At 41.6% G+C, this 24,756-nt stretch overlaps 3 protein-coding genes across 6 annotated transcripts; 1 reads left to right on the forward strand and 2 right to left on the reverse strand.

Moving 5' to 3' along the window:
* Window positions 1-163: 163 nt before the first annotated feature.
* On the reverse strand, window positions 164-4,605 carry rab9b (RAB9B, member RAS oncogene family). Its single transcript, XM_041048206.1, has 3 exons — window positions 4,512-4,605; window positions 2,821-3,517; window positions 164-2,232 (listed from the first exon to the last, which is right to left on the reverse strand). Exon 2 carries the CDS (start codon window positions 3,435-3,437, stop codon window positions 2,829-2,831), a length of 609 nt encoding a protein of 202 aa, XP_040904140.1. The 5' UTR covers window positions 3,438-3,517; window positions 4,512-4,605; the 3' UTR covers window positions 164-2,232; window positions 2,821-2,828.
* Window positions 4,606-4,618: 13 nt separating this feature from the next.
* On the forward strand, window positions 4,619-8,900 carry fut11 (fucosyltransferase 11 (alpha (1,3) fucosyltransferase)). 2 transcript variants are annotated; one of them, XM_041048205.1, is made up of 5 exons: window positions 4,619-4,748; window positions 5,979-6,317; window positions 6,455-6,835; window positions 7,204-7,826; window positions 7,993-8,900. In XM_041048205.1, exons 2-5 carry the CDS (start codon window positions 5,979-5,981, stop codon window positions 8,141-8,143), a joined length of 1,494 nt encoding a protein of 497 aa, XP_040904139.1. In that variant the 5' UTR covers window positions 4,619-4,748; the 3' UTR covers window positions 8,144-8,900. The 2 variants fall into 2 exon arrangements, with proteins under 2 accessions (XP_040904139.1, XP_040904138.1); XM_041048204.1 differs by lacking the exon at window positions 4,619-4,748 and adding an exon at window positions 5,636-5,783.
* A 186-nt stretch (window positions 8,901-9,086) lies between these two features.
* znf185 (zinc finger protein 185 with LIM domain) lies at window positions 9,087-22,916 on the reverse strand. Of its 3 annotated transcripts, XM_041048481.1 has the most exons (35): window positions 22,782-22,916; window positions 21,720-21,773; window positions 21,312-21,429; window positions 21,121-21,228; window positions 20,993-21,019; window positions 20,628-20,687; window positions 20,467-20,514; window positions 20,300-20,371; window positions 20,138-20,218; window positions 19,848-19,910; window positions 19,537-19,668; window positions 19,010-19,451; window positions 18,891-18,961; window positions 18,034-18,099; window positions 17,822-17,893; window positions 17,498-17,572; window positions 17,215-17,289; window positions 16,927-17,007; window positions 16,509-16,568; window positions 16,309-16,362; window positions 16,014-16,073; window positions 15,388-15,438; window positions 15,236-15,280; window positions 14,950-14,997; window positions 14,251-14,316; window positions 13,937-14,014; window positions 13,747-13,809; window positions 13,326-13,436; window positions 12,996-13,043; window positions 12,626-12,661; window positions 11,847-11,900; window positions 11,668-11,742; window positions 11,497-11,562; window positions 10,415-10,520; window positions 9,087-9,696 (listed from the first exon to the last, which is right to left on the reverse strand). In XM_041048481.1, exons 2-35 carry the CDS (start codon window positions 21,727-21,729, stop codon window positions 9,595-9,597), a joined length of 2,724 nt encoding a protein of 907 aa, XP_040904415.1. In that variant the 5' UTR covers window positions 21,730-21,773; window positions 22,782-22,916; the 3' UTR covers window positions 9,087-9,594. The 3 variants fall into 3 exon arrangements, with proteins under 3 accessions (XP_040904415.1, XP_040904413.1, XP_040904414.1); XM_041048479.1 differs by having other exon boundaries at window positions 18,891-19,451; XM_041048480.1 differs by lacking the exon at window positions 22,782-22,916 and adding an exon at window positions 22,083-22,417 and having other exon boundaries at window positions 18,891-19,451.
* Window positions 22,917-24,756: the final 1,840 nt, after the last annotated feature.

A 24,756-nucleotide genomic window follows, 5' to 3' on the forward strand; every position in this document is an offset into this window, starting at 1 on the left:
TTACGTTAGTAATAAATTTGAGTGACCTATTTTAGTTTTAAAAATAGTTTCAAAGAGCTTTTGTTTTCAAACTTTAAAGTCATTTTTAAAGCCATGTACTTTAATGTGCTTTCAAGGCATCAGCACAAAAACAACAGACAAGATAGCGTCTCCATTTGGTATGTCGCATGTTTTTATTTGTAGCCAAGCACTGGAGAGAATTTGCCGCTTTGCCAGCATGTTGGCACAACCAGTCTTATCCTCCGTAGTGCAAAAAGAGGAGCGAGGGAAGTTGTCCATTAAATCAACACATAATCAAGATGAACAGTCCAACTTTCACACAGCTTAAATAGCACTCTGGGGTGAGCACTGAGAGTGAAACAGACGTTCACTGTCATTTTGTACATTATTATAAAATGAATGCCCTTTGCAATTTACATAAGCCATTAATATGGACAGCCCAAAGAAATTAGTTTTTACATTCATAAATATTACAGCAACATTTAAAAAAAATACTGACATTAGACTGAGTTGCTATCATGTAAGACAGCAACATGAAAGCAACATACTGAAGGGTTATGCTACCAGCTTATAAACACCCACTCATTCTCAGGTATGTTAGATTTCAGGTAAACACTGTGGTAGGCTACATTTCCTGAACAGGATACAAACTGAAATAGTACAGGAAAGGAGACATGGTATTCTGATTAATTCAGAAAGCATTGACACTGACAAATGATAAATTTTCAGCCCTCATTTTTGCTTTGAATTAATATAGGCTAACAGCTCCACTTTGTTAAAATGCCCGACTCAGTTCACAGTTAAAAAGCTATCTCTCGTAAGCTTCGAGTACCACTACTGTAACACATCTTATAAAAATTTTAACAATGATCGTATCAATAAGCTATTCATCATAAGCCTACATTAAAACAAAGAACCATGTAATAAATTGAACATGACAGTACCTGATTGGATTAGGTTCTCTTGTAATGTTCACCACTAGTCAGCATGCATACAGAAATATGATGCCATTTTTGACTCGGAAGGCAAATGATGCTCAGAGACTACACAAGACCATCAACACCATGGCGGCTCTGTGCATTCAGAAGATGAAAACATTTTATCTTATTCATGGAACAGGTTTGGTTGTTTGAGCAGACACAATATAAAATGCTATTCAAGCAGCAACTGAAATACTGATAAGCAGGAATTTAAACCATGTCAAACTCAGTTTGAAGCACTGAATTGCTAGCATGTCATTTTCTAAAACCACACAGGCAAAACAACGCTGCCCTCTGGCTCACAGCAGTAAAAACCAAATGCACCTGTGGTGAGTAAACCAGTATGTAAAAAAAACATTGAAATAAAAGTACCATTGAGAAGAACACGAGTAAATGTTTAGTTATAAGAATACTCAGTTGTAAGTTTCACTCAATACTGTATTAATGGACAGGAGAGATGATGCACACATCAGCAGTAACGTCATTATCGTTGTGCCCATGCTATTTCACATTCAGCTGAGACCTTGAATGACAGGACTTAACAGTAATATTGACAGTTTGGACAGTAATATAACAGTAAAGCACAGGGAACCTTCAGAACAGGCAAAGCTAAAAGACTGGAATGTTAAGGCCTGCCACGCAATCAACCAGGCAGGCACAGGATTACAAACATGCCATGATTATGAAAATTAATGTTAATTTAAATAATTATAACCTCATCCACACATCAGGAACACAAACTTCAATCAGCCTCTGATCAAACACAGAAACCTAATGTAAATATCACGCAATAATGTCTGTTAAAAAAAAAAAAAATCAAAGGATGGAAATCTGCTTCTCAGAAAAATAAAAATCAGTTTATCAACAACAGCAGTATTATTTTTGAACTTTGAGAAACACTGAAACTTTTTGTAGCAAACTGGCCCATATACATAAATCACGGGAAATAAATATGATCTCATAATGCCTGACTCGTACCCCTGATACCTGCAGCTACACAGTTTTGCAGTGGTAATCGATCTAATAATCAAATGAGTAAGAGCACCACAATAGCTCATACCCAATGCGTACAGTCAGAGCTGCAAAATTAAAGCTCACAATTGTCTTCCCATTAAAGACAAACAAGGTCATCTTCCTTTTAAGTGCAGCAATTATCTAACCTCACCGTAGGCCTACCTGGAATCATATTGGTCATCATCCCGATGTCAGGAGTTCTCAGTTACAAAATCTGCATGGATCGGGAACGCTGTCACTGACGGACAGAGAAGACACATTAGCTCTCCAGAAATTACCAACATATAAAAAGAGAAGGCAATGTTGTATTCAGTCCTTCTAAAACCCTGGAAAATCAGGTCACGGACAGAAAGTTGAGCAGTTACAAGACCAACTGAATGTTACTGTGCCAAAGGTAGAGTGTGCTCTTCAACAGAGGACTGGTACTGTCTCTCTTCTGCTGTATTAATTAAATTTTTAATTGTTTTGATTAAAATAAATGCTCTGAAAGCAGTGTTTGATAAAACTCCTGCACAGGCAGGCAAAGCTGAAGCTGGGTAAAACAGTTTTTGTGCAACACTACTGAAAGAAGATAGAGTACAAAGGATGAATGTGCCTGTTACAGGGTCCCTGTACCTCAGAGTAATAATTCAACAATCTACACAAACAGCTGATGCCTTGACATCGCCCTCCTCAGACGCTGTATCTTATCCATATTATCTTTAGGGGATACTGCACTCAGTACCTTGTACCTATAGTATGTGTACCATAAATAATATCTACCCAGGTTTCAAAACTGCCTCAGGCAAGTTTGAGTCAGAGAGATTAAGATAAGGTGGAGTCACACCTGACCAATCAGCAGCAAGACGCGCGAGAGGTTTTGCGGTTGCCATGGAGATCAATAGTACCACTCAGTAGTGCATGGTCAGTCGGGTCCTCAGCAGCCAGAACCTCTCTGACAGCTGCCTCAAATGCAGCTGTGACATTCGTGTCATCCTTAGCACTGGTCTCAAAGTAAGGACAGCAGCCGTTCTCTTCACACCAGGCCCGTGCTTCGTCCTCCCCTACCTCCCTCTGCTCCATGTCTACCTTATTGCCAAGCACCACAAAAGGGAACCGCTCAGGGTCCTTAACGTCCGAATAGTACATGAACTCCTTCTTCCAGCAGCCAAGGTTCTGGAAGCTCTGCAGGTCATTCACAGCAAATGTGAGCAGGCAGCAGTCGGCACCTCGGTAAAAGGGCGTGCGCAGGGACTTGAAGCGCTCCTGACCCGCTGTGTCCCAGATCTGAAGAGTGACCAAGCGTCCGTCCACCTCAAGGTCCCGGTTGAGGAACTCCACACCGATAGTGTGAAAGGACTGGGAGTCGAAGCGGTCTGTGACATAGCGGTTCATCAAGGAGGACTTACCCACTCCACCATCCCCCAGCAGGATCACCTTCAGAAGCAGGCTCTTCCCGCTCATCGTGCTTCCTCCCACCCAGAAAGGCCTCCTCACTGGGTTACAACCCTCCACACCAGATGGCAGACCAGGGTCAATTTAACCTAGAAAGAGGAAGAAAGGAAAGAAGAGATAGTTACTGGACAATCAAATGAGAAACACAAATCACTATTGTGCAATAGGATATGAAAGATTCAGACTTCTCAGAAAAAAACTCAACATGCACCCACACACCCAGGGTTTGGCTTTGCTGATGATTCACTCCAGATTACTAGAGGAAAAGACTGCTGCTCAAGCAACATTCGTATTCAACCTCGAATGAACCTTTCTGGCAACAAATGGAACCCATATGAGAGATGTGTAATGGTTGACTAGTTTCAGGTACACAATGACAGAGGTGAATGACCAAGATATCAAGGTCTCTGGCTGAAGTAAGGAGGCTAGCTCTGGGCTGGACGACTACAGCCTTGTTGTGTACTTCATGACACAGTAATTCTGAGTCATGACTGTCCGCACATGTACTACGCCTGGCGAAACTGAAATGAACATGTGGCAGCCATAGCGTGGGGCCCTAAAAGGTAAAGGATAACATGTGTTTTATGACACGTGGAACAGGTAATGCGAGAGTCCTACGCCACAACAACAAAGGCAAGTCAAGACCAAACGCTGACACTGAAAGCGACCACTGCACCTGCGCAGACCACAAACAACAAACAGGCTGCCGGGTAAACTCTCATTAAACTGCCTCTTCGATGGTGTCTGCTAAGCTATCCAAAGCGTGCTTCCGAGCAGAAGTTAAACAGGAACCGAAACAGGTAACAGACCTTTGAATAGAAACTTTCATGCAGCAGACATGAAACTGTTATCCTGTGTAACGGCTTAGCAAGCCTCATAGCCAAGCAGCAAGCTAGCCGGCTAGTCTGACGGCTTGTTGACATTCCAGCCTGGCCAGGCTAACCGTTAGCCTCAGTGCATATGGGGCTCAAAACAAATTTCAGAAGCGTTGTAAAGCAACAAAAGAACAAATGCTGCAGTGAGGTGATATATCAAAACTTAACGCAGGTAGCAGAAACACAATAAACATCTATTTTCCCTCACCCCGTTCCAAATAGTTGGTGTTTTGCGGTCTCCCCCGTCCCCCTGCATCTGACTGAGATTGAGTGTCGTGACGTGCGCGCGACCATCGAGGAGCCGCACGTGCACACCGCCGAGGCACACCGGGGTCCAAAAGCCCGACAGATTAACCAGCCTCCATAAGTCATGACAACAAAGTGAATGTTGTTCAGTGTAACTAAGTACATTTACTGAAGTATTGTTGTTAACTACAAATCTCAGGTACGTTATGCTTCTATTCTACTAAATTTCAGAGTGAAATATTCTACTTTTACTCCACTACATCTATTGAACAGCTCATTTAAGTCTTTTATTTTTTTTTTTTTTATTTAAAAATAACAAATATTTAATGGCTCCAGCTTCTCAAGTGCTGCTTTTCCTTTTAACTATTTTAATAATGTTAAGGTTTGAACTGATTGGATAAAACAAGCATGAGCAAGGTGTCAGTTGGTAGTAGTAAAATGCTGTTTACACTTTAAGGCATTGGTAACGATCATCTAATGATATCATATTTGATAAGATGTTTACTTGTAATGGAGTATTATTACAATGTGGTATCAGTACAGGGTCTTAGTATTAGGGTCTGAATACTTCCTCCACTACTCTTGTGGTTCGTGGTTCCTGTACAAATGTACTTAAATTCATTTTGAGCTCAAAGTTCTTCACTTCAGTGTTTTTTCTGTTTACTACAACTGCTACTTCTGCTCTACTACAATTAATGAAATAAAATATTATACTTTTTACTCCATTGGAGGGATTTGACTCGTGTAATTAGCTGTTACTATACAGATTAAGATTCTGTAAGAAAAACACATGTTAAGCTGTTATAGACGAAACTACCCAGCACTATGTGAAGTAGATAAAAAACTGATAAAAGTGCCTTGGATAAGAGTATGCGTCTGATATGGTTTATGCACCAAAATATTTGAATTACCTTATTAGAAATTCATAGAATTCTGCACATACATCATTCTGCACCGTGGCGCAAACCTGTGCTGCGGTGTTCACAGATATTTAGTTGAACCTCAGCTGTAGCAGGCGCTGTGCGACCTGAGGTTAGTTTACAACCCAAAGAAGAAGAAGAAGAAAAGGCAGCAACGTAGAAGAAGAGTCCAGCTGTTTTTATTCCCTCGGCCGTTGGCTGTTATCAGACAGTATCCCGTTATCGCCGCTCTATAAAGCAAACTTTTGAGAATAACCTTTTTTTTTGAAGAGTAAAGAGAAACGTACCTTCATGTGTTTGCTGCAGTGACAATGGTAGGAAACTGTCAGTGCTGCGATATCGATGTATGCTCTCACAACACTGACACGTATGATTGAAAAACAGTAGTTTGCCAGGCTGTTTGTTGCCTATAGAAATAACTGTATCTGTAACTCGTTAACCCACGCGGGGCGTGAGTTTATTTACTTTTCTGAAATGTATTCTGTTCTCTGTTCTTTTCAACTTTGCAGATGGCAAGTAGGGGCAGGCTGATGCCCTGTGTGTGTCTGGGGCTGTTCGGTTTCCTGTGCTGGGTATGGGTCTCCTTTGCGTCCTTTCCAGACGATCAGCTTCCCCTGGAGGCCTTGGATGCAGTGGACCGTGGAGCCTTTCAGCCCCAGAGTGCTCTGTCAGAGATGGAGTTTGCCTCCGTCAGTTCGTACAGAGGACCGGGCAACAGTGACCGCCGCAGCAACAAGGAGCTGCCCATCATCCTCTGGTGGAGCGGGGGACTGTTCCCACATTTTCCAGGGGACACTGAGCGCATCGACTGTGCCACGTCCTCCTGCCTGGTCACAAGTAACCGTAAGGTACCAAAAATATTTAACCTTAACAAAGCTTTCTACTCAAACTCTTGGTTTAGACAGAGAGATGGTGCATGTGCACATTAGTAATAATTATCATTCCAAGTTTCTCTGCCAGTAATTTTGAGTTTGATCTTGAAAAGGTCCAGCTGTACAAGCGGACAGCATCCATCATCTTTTATGGGACAGACTTCAGGGCATATGAGGCACCGCTCCCTCGTCTCAGCCACCAGACCTGGGCACTGTTCCATGAAGAGTCACCCATGAATAACTACATCCTCTCTCACGGACCGGGAATCAGGCTATTCAACTACACTGCCACGTTTCGCAGGGAGTCTGACTATCCTCTGACCCTGCAGTGGCTGCCCTCTCTCGACTACTTGCTGGAGCCTGCAGCTGTGTCCCTGCAGGAGAAGAACCGCCTGAGGAGGGAGGGCCTGGCCCCTGTGCTCTACATGCAGTCTCACTGCGATGTACCATCAGACAGAGACAGATATGTCAAGGAGCTCATGAAGTACATCGAGGTACGATACAGAGGAGACCACCCAGTGTCATGTTTATTAAGATGTGTGTAGCTGCTTCCAGTTTAATGCCTTTATCTAGATTACTAGCTAGCTTACGTTAGCTGAGAGTTTTCCATATACTTGTGCACATAGGTTAGGAGGTGTGGGATATTAACAGTAACACCAGTAACAGTAAATAGTGCTCTAAATAATGTTTGTGAATTCCCATCAGGGAATGAAATGTAAGAGTTCAATTTGAAATATATAATCAGGGTTTTGTGAAAAATGCAGACCATTAAACATTTGTCATTAATAATCTCTTCCCAAATGTTTCCTAACTATCCCCCCACATCCTTCTCCTTTCACACACCTTATTGCTGTCTCTGTAGGTGGACTCCTATGGGAAATGCTTGAATAACAAACCTCTACCTGAACATCTGGAGGACACGGCCACTGCTACCGGCGAGGAACCCAGATTCATGAATTTTGTAGCACGCTACAAGTTCCACCTGGCACTAGAGAACGGCATGTGTCCGGATTACATGACAGAGAAGCTGTGGCGGCCTCTCCATCAGGGCTGTGTGCCTGTCTATCGAGGCTCCTCTGTGGTGGTGGACTGGATGCCCAACGACCACTCTGCAATCATCATAGACAACTTCCCCTCCCCAAAAGCTCTTGCGGACTTCCTCAAACTTCTCGATAACAATGATGATGAATATGCAAAGTATTTAGAGTTTAAGAAGCCCAGTCATATTACCAACACTCGCTTGCTGGAGGCTCTAGAGACTCGTGAGTGGGGGGTTAATGACATGAGCAAGCCTAACTACCTGAATGGATTTGAGTGTTACGTGTGTGACCAGGAGAATGCGCGACTGGCAGCAGAACGAGCATACAGGAAAGCACCTAAGAAGAACCAACCTCCTCGGCCTAAAATGGCCGATAACTCTCACATGGGATGCCCCCTGCCCAGCCCTGGGTACGGAGACATCCAACATTTACCTGCAGATGATGGGTGAGTTTATCTTAAATTATCCACCATGCCAGCTGTGAAATCCTTCCACTTTGTATACTTTAACGTGAATAACGATGTCACAGGGGGAGAGAAATCAGCCTATTTTAATTGTCTAATTAAAACATCCTCTCTGATGATCCTAATCTGCTTGTATATCTGTCCACAGATGGTTGCAAATATGGCCTCAGGATTACTGGCAGAGCCTGGACCAAGCAGAGGGGCTGGAGTCTCTGATAAGACATAACGAGTCAGACCCTTCACTGCTGTGGAAGCACATCCAAAACATAGCTGTGAGCAGAGCCAGAGGAAAACACTGACACAGGCCTTGAAACAGAGGATGGAGCACATCCAGGATTACAGGGGTGTCCCACATTATGCATCCCTTCTGTTTCAATGAGGACACGAAGCAGAAATTTCTCATATTTTTGTATCTGAGCCAAAACTCCTTTACTCTTAAGAGCAGTTTAGTTCTAGCATAACAGATTTTGATATTGTATTCAGCTGATGTGATACTTTTGTCCTTCATTCCAAGTTCAGTTATGGGAAAATAATGTTTTAGAGTGCTGTATGTTAATATTTTCAAGTTGTTTTATCACCATAACTGAGGTGCCATCATTGCCCTTACTCTGCCTTGCATTGTTAACATTAACTGCATGCAGTGCAGTTGTTCCATAGATGCACATTCTCATGGGAGGCACATTTTCATTGGACTGGGGCAGAGCCAAAGACTTGTCCTCTGTACCAAGGGAGCTCTGCCTAACTGTGTGTGAAGACCATCAAGACAGTAGCCAATGAACTGCACTAGCTTCTTTTACAGTTACTCAGCGGGTAGCCGATGGTTATTAGCTGAAGTCACATTAATGTACACGGCTATTCTAAGTGACTATGCAAGGGAAATATTATCCCACCAAGGAGAGGAGGAAGGCAAATGAAAAGTTAAGCACAACTCCCAGTGGGAAATCACCACTGCATCTGTAAAGTAGTTCTCAGGAACAGCTCATCTAATGAATTTCTGTGGTTGATACTTCATACTTTTGCTCTGTATGCTGTTACATGATGCTAGGATCATCTTTAGGTGCTATATATATATATATATATATATATATATATATATATATATATATATATATATATATATATTTTTTTTTTTTTTTTTTTTTTTTTTTAATAATGCTTTTCTAAAACATGTAACTCGAGACTCCACAGCAATCTTGTGTGTCTCCTAGCACACTACTTTTGTATCACGTATTTATACCAGGATCATATAAATCATTTTATTTTGTTAACAAGGCATCATACATGTGAACACACTATTTTGTATCATAAGAACAAAGGAAGTAAACATTTTGTAACAAAGTCATATTCTTGCACAACTAGTGTTGCTAAATTATAATGTCGTACCCCACTTGCCAGTTTTAGGCTGTTCACAGCTACATGTTAGCGCATCATGTTGTACAGACATATCCTTCATAGGCTACTGAGGCAGAAACAGCTTTCACCACCCGGGGAAAAAAAAAAACAAGCTCGTATAACATGTTCAGTTCAGGTCAGTAACATGAAATTAGAAATTGAACCTAATGTAAAAATGCACATGAAGAAATCATATTGTTCCCTGTAACAATCTCTTTGATCACCCTAAACCACAGCAAAGTTCAAACTGAACACAATCCAAACTTTTGCAAAAGACCAGTTCTCACTTTATATGCAAATGAACGGGGAGGGGGGGGGGGGGGGGGGGGGATAAGAGGCTGCTGAAGAGCTTTGATAATCAGTCCAAAGCTTTGGAGTAGCAGCACTCGCAGTGGACTTTACCACCATGTATGAACATACTGTAGAGAAGGTCTCCCATAGGCTTACTACACACAGCGCACTGAAAAATGGTGAGAATGTCATTAGAAAATGTAATTAAAAGAAAATACAGTCCAGAGCAGTGTTTCTTTCTTTCTTTCTTTGAAACTCTGCAATACATTTTCCCCACAATACACAGTATAGAAAAATGCTTTAGCTGTATAAACATGAAGATAAGAAGATTGACGACACTCTCACATTGGTTAATTATGATATGATGATGCCGCAGCCCATTGCCAGTTAGCTTAGCTTAGCATAAAGACTGGAAATGGGGAAACAGCCAGCCTGGTTTGGTCTAAAGATAAAGGTAACAGCACTTCCTAAGCTCACCAGTTAATACTTTGTCTCCATTATTTATCAGTATAACAAATTCGTTGTTGTTGCAGGGGATTATGTGCCAGTCCTGTCACCATGATGTTACCAGGCAACCACTCTCATGAAGTCACTGCCTGTTTAAGAAATAGTCAAACACTAACAAGATTTCCCCATTTACAGTCTTTATGCTAATCCAAGCTGTATGTCATTTATTTATATTCATCATTTATTTATGGGACAGATGTGAGAGTGATATCTGCTCATCCAGCTCTGGACAAAAAAAGTGATTGAAGACATTTATCAAAATTTTTGTAAGGTCAACAAAAGCTCATTTTCTCCACCTGAATATATCCAAAATCTTAGAGGCCAATAAATACCTCATTGTATCTCTAGCAGAAGTGTATCTGAGTGCACAGATGAATTACCTTGAAGCAGTCAGGGTGACAGTTGATATTGAGGTGCTCAATGGTGATCCTGGCGTCATGTCCCACCTGCTCTCCACAGTATGTACATGTGGATGACAGGGAGCCACTGGAGAGGACAGAGCAGTTGAGACAAGTTAATTTGGCCGCTGAATCAGAAACAGCTCTTGTGCAACCACAGCTCTGTCTGGATAAATAACCTGTGACCTTTTCTGTGCTGTGTGAGGGAATTTAAGAAGTGTAAATAATCCTTTCATGTCCCTGCTTAGCCTCCTAATGAGCAGGCTTGGTAGAATTTCTGCCCTACTGCTTACGTATGTATCTGGTTTCGTCAAGATGGGAAATAACAAGGCAGTGGGAGAAAGGGCTGAGGCTTAAAGCTGATTTAAAACAGGTTTAGGGAATTGTGTTGTCACCAGGAAATAAGTGGAGGAGCTGCTGTAAATGGACAGAGCTTGATATCAAATAATCTGACTCACTATGGGAACAAGAGCAACTACAAAAAGCTAAATTTTCTGAAGAAAATGTACTTGTGCTTGCTGAAGGAAATTTGCAGTTGAAGTTGAGGGTAAAGTTGAAGTGGCAGTCACCATACAAATACTGCAAGTAGCTGAAGTGGCAGTTAAAACAGAAGTGATAGAAGAGGTTCAAGTTTAAGTGGAAATGTAAGCACTGACTTAAGTTTAAGCAACAATTTTGAGTGTGAGTGCTGAGTGAAGTTTAGCTTATATGTTGAAGTGAAATGTCATCCAAAGTGTAGGTGATAAATTGAGCTGAAGTGTATAAACTGAAAGAAGACATCAGCTGAAATGTGTGCACTGAAAGCAGTTACAGTAAATTGTGTGTGAACTGTGGGAAGGGTTTAATTTGTTGTTCAAAGCTGAAGACCTCAGATCTGAAAGGATTTAAAGTGCCGGTCAAAGTCTGAGCACTGAAAGGAGTTGAAATGTCAGCTGAAGAAAAACAGACAAATACAGTCAAGAAGTAACTTGACATGTGACTGGTGAAAGCAGTTGAATTGTCGGGGGAGAAAGGGCTCAGCCTAATAGGTGGTCAAATACAGGTTTAAGGAACTGTGTTATTACCTGGAGTGAGTGGGGGGACTGCTAAAAGAGTCACTGACGGAGCTTGATGTCAAATAATCTGATTTGCTGTGGAAACAAAAGCAGTAAGTAAATCATTAGAGCAGTGTTTATTCAGCAGTATGTTTTAATAAATTATGTTATTTGATTGTGTAAATAATGTAGTCGTCCTACCCTTCCATTGTGTCTCTGGTGTTATGCAAGGACAGCTCCGTTGCATTGACATACTCCTTCACATATACAAACGCCCTTGAACACAGGTATGTGAATGAAGGAGTGAGTTAATATTGCATAAGTAAAATAGATCTCACTTGTCGCTTTTATTTTAAAATCTAGTTTGTAAAATCACTCACTTTTTGCCCTCAGGTTCTGGTGTTTGGACACGGCGGTCTTCTTCTGTCACGGTCCTGGAATAGGTTTCATAATTGGAGACAGAGTGCAGCAGCGTTAGTTTCATCTTTCACTCACCCACGGCAGCAGCGCGATGGGTTAGACAGAGGGACTCTACATCTGTCAAATGTAACTCAGGAGATAATCATTTTCTGCCATCGCTTGTTAATGGCATGCTGTTTAACGGGCTGTGATTTGACAAAAGGACATCTCTAATACACATCATTAATCTGACATCTGGAGACTGATAATTAGAGGGAAGGAAATGAGGGCAAATTGAAAGACAATGGGAGAGCAGATCTTGTCATTTAACTTCGGTGGCAGAGTTGAGACAGGGGTCTGTCTCACCAGGCGTCATGGGGGAGTTGCAGGTAACTTTAGTTCCAGAGTTTAGCATTAATCGGACACAGCTGCAGTACAGCCCCCCCCCCCCCCCCAACTAAGATGGCTGGGTTACAAGCACAGAATGTGTAAAACAGATGACCTAAATATTAGAGATTGTGTTTTATGTATTAAACATATTTCATTAAATCAAACACAGGAACATTTTATTTACATACAGTAACTCAGCCTTGTTTAAAAATTCTAGAGTCATAAAAGACAAAAAGCTCTGCTTACAAAAGAAAAGGAGTGTCTTTTACAAAAGTGAGAAAATCAGCAGACCAAATAGTAGAAAATAACACTCTGGAGAAAGTATTCTTGCATTATGCTGTGTCTGATGCTAACAAGATCATAAACTTACCGATCCATAGCAGGCTCTGGCTCACTGTGCATCTCCCTGGAAAGTAAAGAAAGCTGTATTAGACTTTTACTGTAGCCTGTAGCAGTCAATAAGCTGGACGCCATCCAGTGAACAAGAATTCAGCGGCTTTTAGTTTATTAAGCTGATCTTTCTAAGTCACAGCTCCAGTGGGGTCGAGGTTTATTGACCAGGTGTGGTCTGTTTTCTTTTTGTACTGCAGCGTTGCCTCATCCTGAGCTCTCCTCCCATGAATCGTAATTGTAAACATCACCCTGCATGCCTCTCACACCCTCTCCTCCTCCTCCTTCTAATCTCAAAAGTTTTTGATCTTAAGATGGGAGCTTTAAGAATTTCAAAAGTTTTTCCCTACCTGATAGTGGTGGTGGTCGTGACTGTCTGAGTCTGTGTATCCTCAGGGCTACAAAACAGAGGACATTCCTGAATTGTAATTAATCTGGCAGCACAGATGAAAAACAGTGGCAGTGTTAAAGTTTTAAAAGAAAAGAAAAGAAATCAGAAGTTGAGAAGAAGTTGATTATTCTCAGAGTGAGCCGCGAGGAACTTGTATTTAGCTCACTTTCAATTAAATGGTTGACAGCCACTGAATTTTAAGGTGCTGTAATCACATCCTGCTAAAATGGTACAAAAAATAAAAGCTGCTTTAATATGCATTTAATGAGCTCCGCCACAGCAGAGATACCTTTCCTCCTTCTCCTCCTCCTCTTCCTCCTCTTCCTCTCCTGTAGTGGTAGTGACAGTATAGACAGTGGGTGATGTCCACCTGTCCCATGGGGAGTCATTCTCAGTGGACCTTGTGCACAAACAAAGACATGGCATTGTGGCATGAAGGGAAGATGAACTCACAAAACTCTGAACATTGTTAAAAATAAATAAATAAATAAAAAAGCTGGCAGGGGGTCTGTTTACCACAGTTGTGAGGGAAAGTTGTAACAAATATATATCTGACCTATTTTCATCAGCACCAGTGCACAATGTTTTCTGGCTCGATGAGTAAATGCTGCAAAAGCCTAGTTACTTCACTGTAGTGAAAGGGAAGGAGGTTATGGGAATAAAAGGGGCAGATATGCACCCGGAGCTTTTAATAAAAAAAGATGACTTACTTTCTCTCAAACATGATCAGCGTCTGTTGATCTTCCGCTTGGCCTTCTGGCTCCGGCTCTTGGCTGAGAGGGGGACATACATTGAAAGGCTTTTAGCACATAATGGACCAGGATGGGTGCATGTAGATGAATGAAACGTAGTGAGCCGCATTGTGTGGAAGTGTAAGAGTAAATCGAAGCGTGTCATCACCTCTCTTCTGCGTTAGTCTGCTGAGGTGTGCTGGTTTCCCATGTGCGTGCCCATGACCGCTGAGACTGAGTGCTGGGGCTGAAGAGCCCAAATGGAGACAGAGAGAGAGAGAGAGGGAGAGAGAGAGAGAGAGAGAGAGTGAGAGTGAGAGAGAGATAGAGAGAGGATGCAGAAGTTGTGACAGATCAAGCATATCAGACACTGGTAATGTGAGCTGTCTGAGAAATTGATTTCTGCAGATCCACATTCTTCCTTTTTTCTGCATCTCTCTCTCTCACGCATTCATAACACAATTATGCACTTGGGTTTAATACCTTGTGGTGTCGGTGTCAATGGGGATGATGTCGTCTGCAAGGGATGTAAGTGCAGCACCGCTCATACTGTCAAACGCATACACACACATATTTGATGGTCAATCAGTTTAAAATCAACAAAAAAAAGTGATTTTCAGGCAAACATCTAGTTCCAGCTTCTCAAAGGCTTTTCTCTGTTTTATATCATTATAATTTTAATATCTTTTGCGCTTTTGGTCAAACAAAAACAATCTGAACACAATTTCCCAGGTGTCTCGAGGAAATTGCAACATTGCAAAGTCTGTTGATTAAATGACTGATTTATTGCTGGGCTGCAACTCATAATAATGTCCATTATTGATACATTTGCACATTATTTTCTAGATGGCTGATTATTTGTTTTATCTATCAAATGCTGGAAAATGGTGAAAAAAAAATTACAAGACTCCAAAAACCGGATGATTTTCAATATACAGTGATTTAAGACACAGAAGTATCAAATTGCATCACATTTAAAGGCTAAAACCACTGATGATCGATTAGCAAATTTGTTTCTAATTCATTTTCTTTCTGATGGACTGATTAATTTTCTAAACATTTCAGCTCTAATCTACTGCTCAACAAATTGATCAATATTGAAAATAATTGTTAGCTGTTGCCTTATTTTACTAAATTTTTAGCTTAATTTCATATAGAATCTAATAAGTGCAAATAACTCACTTTGTTTCTGGACCTGAGTCTTTGTTCTCCATGGTAGGGGCTGGTGCACTGAAGAAACAAGACAATAAATAAATAAAGCAAACAATAAATAATAAATCAACAGAAGCATATCAATAACATGTACTGTAGCTACAGTGAGGTTTGCTAGCTGCTTATTATGAATAATAATTATTGCAATAACTTTCAAAGTGGGAGCAGCAGTAGTAAAGAGGATATTATGTAGTAACATGCAACAAACAGAGGTTGCAATATAGAAAAAGAGGAATTTGCATTATCATTTCTGTACCTGTTGATGGAAATATCTGCGAGGGGCTGGAGCAGGTCAGAGGAGCTGCAACAGGGAAAAGTGGCTCATAATCAGAAGCTGCTGCATTATGCATGCCGAGATGCTATCTGGCTGGCTGGAAAACAGTCACAGCTCCAAACCAATATGATTACCTGTTAGGGGATGTGGTCCCTATCGGATATGGATCAAACGGATCAGCCGAGCTGAAAAACAATTTCACACTGATTTCACTCTCAATTGTCAGCATGGCCCATCTTGTGTCGGAGGAATTCTGATCACATTGACTCATAATGGAAAGATTTAATGCAGTTTGAATGGTAAACAGACGCACGGAGGAACCCGGGGCTGGACTCAATCAAAATCAGAATCTGGATGTCTTGGACAAATGGAAAGACTATTCTGCTGCTGAATAGCAAAATAAGTGTATTTCAGATTTTCTTCACCTAAAATGAACCCTGGCTGCAGTCGATATTAATTTCACCACACAAATCATTAGTATTACCAATTCTGTTTTCAGATTTTTAACCGACAAGAAAATTTTTCCTGCACACAATCAGATTCATTACCCGCATTAAACTTGATTTGTTTAACAGGAATGACACTGAATCTCTTTTTTTTTTTTTTAAAGAAAATGAGTCAATGAGTTTTTTTTATATTATTCACTCAGTATCAGTGGGTTAAACTGTTTTTTAAACACATTTACATATATATTACATACACTGTGACACAGACATCTTAAAGCACTAGTCCAAGTGTGACATGGCAGTAAATAAACTACCTTGATGCAGTGACTGTAGTTGTCACATGTGAGCTCCAGGGATCTGCACGGTCCTCTTCACTGCACAGAGGCAAGATAGGAAAGTAAGGATGGTGGTACGGATGAATGGCATAATACGAGGAGAAAAGAGGCCAAGTAAAGGTTAGTGTGGTCCTTCTCATACACTATTTACAATGCCAGTCCATTAGAAATGCCTGAAATCCACTGAACTATTTAACGAGCATGAAAACCATCTGAATATAGTACAGAGCTGACTTCTGTCTCTGTGTGTGTGTATATGTGTGTGTTCTCATACCTTTTGTCAGTAATGATCACAGTTGTGGTGGTTATAGTGACTGTCTCCGTGGGGCTGGCGGGCAGAGAGACACAGCACAGTTGCAGGCAGGAGTTAGTATAAATCAGTACAAGGCATATCTGAATAGAATGCATTTCTTCGCAGGAACAGCTCTGCATAGATAGTTAATTGTTTAAGAGCAGCCTGTCATCTCCCTCTACCTTTGTGTTTCTTTGGCTGTCTCATCTGTCTGCTTCTCCTCCTCTCGCTGTGTGCTGAGGCTGGTGGAGACAAAACAAAGCCGCAATACTAATCAGTACAGAACATTCTATTTCCAGTCGTGCGGCAGATAAGACTTGGCTTTCTGTTTCAAAGTGTTTCTCGGTCGCTTCGGAAAATCTGCGACTTTGTTTCTATCTTACACGGAGCAGGGGTTAAAATAGAAATAAATAGAATGCCGGAAGTAGAGGGGCCCCTGAGTTATGGATCAAACTTGAGGAGGATGGGGTTTATTAAAAATCGTCCTCCTCAGGGAGCTGAGATTCTTGCCCCCTCCATCTGTGGTGATAAAAATTAATGGTACACAAGGAGGGAGGGATGGGGAGCAGAGGCCATCACATGTCCGTCTCTTTCTCTCACCTGCGAGCCTCTGTGTTGATTAAAATGATATCATCAGCCAGGAGATCCAGGGTGCCACTGGTCTTTGCTGGTTCTGCCTCACTAAAGAAGTCAAACACAGAAGTCAAATACAGAGTGTGTGTGCGCTCCAGCTCCCTTGTAAGTGTATATCCAACTCTGGCAAGGTAAGTTAAGGTAATGCTTCGGCTCGCTACTGACAAGGGAGCTATTGATTTTCCGCTGATGAAAGGATAATTCTTTGCATAACTCTGTATTCAGGGCTTGGGTGGGAAAGAGTTCTTCCTATACCTGTCTAGTGCGCTAAGCAGATCCTGACTCCAGCGTCCTGGGCTGGGGGGAACAGGCTCTGCTGACTCCTCTGGACTGCGGAAAGAGGAGAGGAAGAGGAAGTGGAGAAGATGATGAACAAAGGGGGATTTAGGATTCATGGGAGATTTCAGAGCAAGAGCAGGCCAGTTGAGGTAGAGGAGAGGGAGATGATTAGAAGTCCAACAGTGCCACCTTGTGGGTACTACCCTTTTGGTGAGGCCTGCTTAATTGCACAATCAGTAAGAACATATTTTTCACAAACCTATCATCAAGAGCCAGGAGATCGTCTGTTATTGGTTCACAGTTGCTGAGTGCTGGTTCTGGCTCCTTTTCAACACTGCAGACAGTAAGAAAAAAATCAGTGCAACTGCACTGGCACACACACACACTATATTACATTTTTAAGTGCCACTTTTAATGAAGACTAATTTGGGACACCCCCTTGTGTAAGGTAGCTTTAGGCCCCTGAAACTGAGATATGGGTTATTTTGTGATTACTTTGACGTGAACACAGTGGCAGTTTGTTACTTTCTGTTTTTTTGCCAACCCTGCAATGACAGGAATGAGGAAGTTGTTGGTTTTATACCTGTTCTCTGTGGTGTGACTGTCCGCTGAGCCTCCCTCTTCCTTTGCCAGCACTGGCTCATCATCCTTGAAACTGGAGAGGAAATAAACTCTAATTATCAGATGGCGTGTTGTTAAGGCTGGAGGCACTAACATATCAGTGCCATGGCTTGCTTTTTTTTTTTTTTTTTTTTGGTGTCTGATGCTGCTGTTATCTTTTTCTTTTTCCAGTACCTGGTTGAACTTGTGTCAAATGGAATGAGAGTGTCGTACAAGGCGGTAAGCGTGTCACCGCTGGAGCTGTGAAGGCAGATGGAGAACAAACACATGGTACTCCAGGGTAACTTTCAATCACACGTGTGAAAGGAATGAGAGCAAACAAACCATAGACATAAACAAATAAAAGAATCTGAAAGCACATTTGGTTGAGAATAATGATATTCAATTATTCAGAAAATATTTACGCAAACCTAATGTTGATGTTTGAGTCTCATTTTCACAGTGCTGGTACAATTTTATGTCACACTGTTACACTGGGAGAAGAAGTGTAAAGATTCTTTGATTAAGTGAAAGTGACAGTACCTAAATATAAAAATTACTATTAAAAGTCCTGTGTTCACATTTTTGCGTAAGAAAAGAAGCAAACGTATTGTCAGCAAAATGTACCTCAAGTGTCAGAAGTAGCAGACAAATTGTTGCTGTGAGTGTTGTCATATATTTAATTTCTGGACTGTTAACACTAATGCATTAATGTATAAGCAGCATTTTACTGTTATATTTGGTCATCATGCAGTTAAATTTAGCTTCTTTATTTAAAGTTTGGTAGTTTAATCCACAATATAAATTGATAGTAAATTGATTTTTGTGTGTAAAATGTTAACATACAAAGCTGAATTCATCTGAGTTAAAAAGTACAATATTTTCCTCTGAAATCTGGTGGACTGGAAGTATAAAGAAACAGGTTAGTAGAAATTCAATAGTAGAAGTAAAGTACCTAAAAATGACTTAAGTATAGTACTGAAATTGCTTTCCATCACTGACACTAAGCTAAATTATTTGGCAGCACTGATTTTTGTGAGTGAGAATCTGACCTCGGCTTTGGAGACGGTGTAGATTCTGGTTCTGGTTTTGGTTCTGGTTTTTGCTCTGGCTCTGGTTCTGGTTTTGGCTCTGGTTCTGGTTTTTCCTCTGGCTCTGGTTCTGGTTCTGGCTCTGTCTGTGGCTCTGATTCTGATCCAGGCTCTACTTCAGGTTCAGATTCTGTCTTCACTGCGATCGCTGTTACAGCAGACACTGGAGCAGGTGGCTCTGGGACAGTTGGAGCTGGGGCAGGAGATGGTGGAGTTGTTGTTGGAGCCGGGGTTGGTAATGCAGGGACAAGTTTAACCAGAGGGGTCCCGGCTTTCCCAGAGACACCTGAATCCTCAGGCTCTGGCTTGGCACAGACTGCTTCAACGCACACAGGGACAAGTTCAGGGAGAGGCGTGGCCACCTTGGTGCACCCTGGTTTCACGTCTTCAAACGGGTCTTTTTCTGTAACAGACACTGGAGCGGGGTCTTTTTGCACGGGCTCTGGTGCAGTCTCCTCCACCTTTGGAGCCACCGGCTCATCGACAGCGACATTAACAGCTGTTTTTACACTGGTGTCAACTCTGTAAACAACACAGATAATGAATGAAACTGAAGGAGCAGAAATCACTCGTTGCACAGGAAAGAGGAACATGGCACAGGACTTACATTTTCCTTGGTTTGGGCTGTGGCGCAGAGGCAACAGATGTGACAGGGGCGACGGGTGAGACGGGGGAGGGGGCCGGAGAGCTGGCAGGTGCTGGAGTCATGTTGCTCTCATCATCATCAGTAATCTCCACCCTGCACATTTGTAGCCAAGCACACGTGCACACACACACACGCATGGATGGATGCATGTGTGAAGTCAGGCGTGTGCACATACAAAAACAGACAGATGTACAAACATTTAATCACACAGACTTGGATTCACAGATTTTTCTTTTGGCTTCAGTGTCAGTTATGTTAGAGGGACCATTTACCTTTTAGCCACAAATGATGGACTGCTGTTGACCAATGGGGTGTCAGGTGCTTTTTCTTTAGAGCTGGAGGTTTTTCAACACACAGCTTTCATAAATATCACCATAAATTCTCATCATTTATAATCATATGTGAGTGAAAAGTGCTATTTCTCAATGTGTAGTACGTTTTTGTTTTTTGTTTTTTTTATAACAATATATATATATATGTCACTTATTTCCTTTATGGTTAAACAATTCCAGAAACAGACTGAGAGTGAAGATTAGTATAAGGAGACATAAGTCATACATACTCATATTTCTTAGCAGCAGAAAGCACATACGACCGCTGCCTGACTGCAGATTTCTTCAGAACATTGCTAGCTGCCTCTTTCCTGTGAAACGAATCATAATGATGTTAACATAATCTCTTCCCTTCGAACTGGACGGTGTTCTTTGTGTTAGGAGAGTCTTACCGTCTCTCCTGCTCCTCCTGGCTAAGCTGGCTCTCCTGGGTCTCTGAAGTGGGCCTCACAGTGTGAAGGGCTCTAAGGAACAGAAGCACAAACATGAAAACCTCATGAAAACACATTCTCACTTAGCTGCCAGCAGCTCACTGGGAATCTGATTTGCGTGCGCTCACATCTTCTTGTAGCTCTCTGAAGGTTTTTTGTTGAATTGTGTTGTTCCACTGCAAAAAAAAAAAGCAAGCAGACAACATTAATGTGAGAATTGGAGAGGTCAGTCATGTGCATCACTAGTCACACTATTAACTCCACTCATATGAGTAAGGGAAGCTCTTACCTAAAGCCATTAGATGTTGAGGATGACGCAGGCTTATCTTCCAGTTTAGTGAAAACGCCTCTGAATGAAAAACAAAAAGTGTGAGTAGATATATGCTTTCTCTCTGTGTAATCTATGATTTAACATTCAAAATGTCCCATGCTGTTCTGTTGTCAGTGCTCAGATGTCCCTGTGTCTGCTTTCAGTTCCAATTTCTAGTTTCAAATTGGATGACTACAAAACGTTTGAGCCAGAAAACGACTATAAACTCATAAGCTTTCCAAATGTTTGTTGTTGTTATTTTGCTTGTTCTTGTACTGTCAGTAAGCACTGAAACCAAATGGCACCAGACTGAGGAGTTCATAATTTCACAAGTGAAATCTTACCTGATCAGATATCCTGTTGCTGGTGCTCTAAGTTCAAAACAGAGACTCGTTATCAGCACAATCATGTTTTGTGGGAGGTTTCAAAGTGCTGTGTAGATAACTGAGCAACATTAGACACCTGTGTTTACCTTTCAGTGTCAGGCTTGGTGGGTGGCGGAGTGGATGTTGTTGGGGAAGACACTGGACTGGTATCTGTAGGGGCTCCATTCAAACGACTGGCTCTTACCTCTGCTATCCTGCATGGATGCACAGGAACTAGGTTTTATCTGTTCAGGTAAGTGATAATATGGACAGTATCCTGTCAAAACATGTGGCTTACCAGGGTTTCTCCTCCTCAGTTTCAGCCTGAGGTTCACTGCGGCGCTGCAACCAGCTGCCGTCTCCCTTCAGCTTGGTCCGCACTTTGGTGGTACGAAAAACAGCTGCTCTGTCCCCCTCTGAGAAACAAACACGCACAACGTCAGATACCCACACACCATCTGAGATATTATACACTCTGTAGGCTGCATCATGACAAAGTCTTAATCACTGTCTGCTTGGCAGCGTGTATGATTTTCAGCCCCCTTTGGGCCAACACAATCAGCCACTTGTAGTTTGCATTCAATGAGGGCAATGACAGAATTTACAGAGTCAACAGCCTGACGCAGAGGAGACCCGCCCTCTGATGCCCTTTGTTTTTTATTGGAAAAACACGTCATCTCATATTCAGATCAGTCAGCCCTCTCACTGTTTGACATGCTTGTTCTCAAGGTTTCTCTCTCTCTTCTTTTTTCCAGGCCACCTGAAAAAAAAATACAATAGCACCAGATAAGTGACAGAGATTGTGTTAAAAGAAATTGCATAAAATTGACAGCAAAATTGCAAATTATTATAACATAGTTTCAAAATGGTCTTTCCCACGGTATGTTCCCTCCCAATGAGGAATATGTGCTCTGCAAAGCATTCCTCAGTCTCATCCTTTAGACATGTAGATCATCCTGTCCTGCCACTTTCAAAAAAAAAAAAAAAAAATACTGCTAATTCCTAAATATGAATGGGCACACACAAATACACACATGAGCCTTTGTCTTTACATACAAAATATACTCACACAGAATGATTCATGTGATTGGGAAAATATTTCTTTTGCACGTATCCAAATTAGTTGAGTCCTCAGTTATTTACGGTCAAAAATGAACTGTTCAAAGGCAAACACGCTTCCACAGGGAACTTAAGAAAAAAAAAAAACAAAAAAAAAAGGAAAACACTAATGAAACACTGAGGAGTGTTCCCTTATCTGAAAGTAGGCGCAGGCTACAGCTTATGCAAAAGTGTGGAGTACTGCCAAATTCAGAATGCAAATGTTAGTTGTAAAACTCCCAAGGCTGCGAATTCACTCCTTCTAAAGCACGTTGCCACAATATCTCTGGAAGGTATTGTCCTGAATATTGGTGACAGGAGAAATACACTGAGGGCTCAGAGAGCATATTTATCCTGGGTTCAACACATCAGTCCACACACGATCAATGATTAATGAAGAGCAATAGCATTTAAGGCGAGCAAGGAGCAGGACAGACAACTCTACTGACAAGCAATCATGACAGAGGAACACCCAGAAAAATGAGAGCAAACACTGACAATCACCAGCTGACACGTTCAACAAACAGTTTATATGGCATGATTGAACACTTTTTGCACTTTCTGTTCTTACAGCTGCTGATTACTGAAGCTCTAAATACACAAACATATCTAGGTAATTTGCTGCACCACGTTGTGAATAACACAAACATCTGCCAGTCAGAGCACCTACCTGCTACCACTTTATATCCAGCAGAGCAAAGTCCGTGCAGTTCAGTCGAGAATCGGTGACAGTGTGTCCCACTGAGAGTGGCTGGTGTGAGTAGAGGGAAAGTCTTTCTCTGTCTGACAGGTGTTTCAGTCCCTGAGCTAGTGAACAGGTACGGGCGTAAGCACTAACAAGCCCAGCCAGTCAAGGAAGGTGAGGGGTGGGGTGGAGCAGTGTGTGCGTGTGTGTGCACGTAATAGAGGTTGCTAAGAACTCATTTTTGTTTACTACATCTGTGCTTTGTTCATGGGAATAAGCAAGCACATACCCGTCATACAGGTGGCAATCAACCCTGAGAGCGAGTAAGGCAAATGGAAGAGAACAACGACAAGGTGCACAGCGTGGCACAAGTAAATGAAGCAACTCGCAGCAACATCTCCTGTGGGAACTCTGCTCTCATGCTCAGTGGGTACGAAAAACCCGGAAGCATGCACGCACACGCACACGCACACGCACACGCACACGCACACACACACACACACACACACATCATTAAAATGAGATCAAGAACAACAGTAATGAGCTGAACTGAGATAACAAACAAAAAAAGTGGCCCACACATCAATAAAAACAATCTAAGCTTTTTAAAAAAAAACAAAAAACAAAAAAAAACCCAAACTAAATTCTAATTTTATGTTTGAAATAAAAATGTTGAGCACTATCATGTTTTTGTACAATGAAAAATTGAAAAATTTTAAATTGTTGTTTTGAAGGACTGATTTTCTTTCATAATATGAGTTTGGTAAAAGTCAGTTATAACTTATTTTCTTGTAGTACATAATGTTGGCAAAAAAAAAGAAATCAAATGCAAGCCTATGATGAAATGTTTGCTCAATCTAAGTAACTGTCTATGTTTGTACAAGTGAAAGACAAGAAAAATGACAGGTCTGCGCTCCTGCAATTGTTCAGCAATTTCTTCAGCAAATGTGAAGCACTTTCTGAGGGTGTAGCATGCACTCTTCGAAAACACAACATGGAGATCAGCCTACCACTGTCTCTGTAGAAAAAAACCAATCTCACACATGCTGTGCATACATTTACAAAGCCTTTTCAAATCAGCAAAAGGGTGTGAATAGATTTCGCAACATGTCACAGAGAGTAGGTGGAAGAGGAAATTAGCAAGTGTGTGAGAGAGCCAAAGTTTCACTCTGGTGAGCGCATTGGCAAGTGTAAACGCTCAGGTCTATTATCTACGTGGATCCCGCTCCCTCTTTACCCTGAACAAGAAACCAGTCCGACGGCCTTGCCCAGTGGCTCAGACTCTCTCTCTCTCTCTTGCAGTGAATCATTTGGGTGCTGCTGGCTTAGAATTAAAACGAGAATGCAAAGTATCTGAACTTAACCCCCACCTTATCGTCACCACACCAAGATACGGAATGACAAAAATGTTTCACCCAGAAAAGGCAAATTCACATAGCAGCTAATCAATACACTTAACAGGAACACTGTGAAAACGAGGCGCTGTAATATCTGCAACTCGATGTAATTTTAGAACTCTATAATTATCAAAATGACAGGTTGAATGTGGAAATAGAAGGACTGTAGCTCATGATGCACTTTCATCGCCCATTCCATTATTGTATTTGATGACGATGCTTGAATAGTATTCTAGCAGTATGCCAAACTCGTAGAAACACATGCCATACTGATGATATATGGAATCTAATACCAGAGAGTTATTGCAGTGTCAGAGAAGAGAGAGAAATTGTGAAAAATGTGTGTGATATGTATCTGTGAAAATACTATGGTCAAATGTGTGTGGACACCAAACATTAGTCCCATAGGGGATTTAGATTGTTGAGCAATTTGTGGTCTGCCTTAAAACAGTGCTCACATGCTCATATGGACATTGAAACAGTTACTGATTGCTGAGACCATTCCTCCTGCCCGTAGCCCTGAAGAGGCCCTTTCCAAATGCAATTCCAATGTGAGAGACCGT

The sequence above is a fragment of the Toxotes jaculatrix genome, chromosome 10 (assembly GCF_017976425.1).
Source record: "Toxotes jaculatrix isolate fToxJac2 chromosome 10, fToxJac2.pri, whole genome shotgun sequence".
In the NCBI taxonomy this organism is placed as follows: Eukaryota; Metazoa; Chordata; class Actinopteri; family Toxotidae; genus Toxotes; species Toxotes jaculatrix.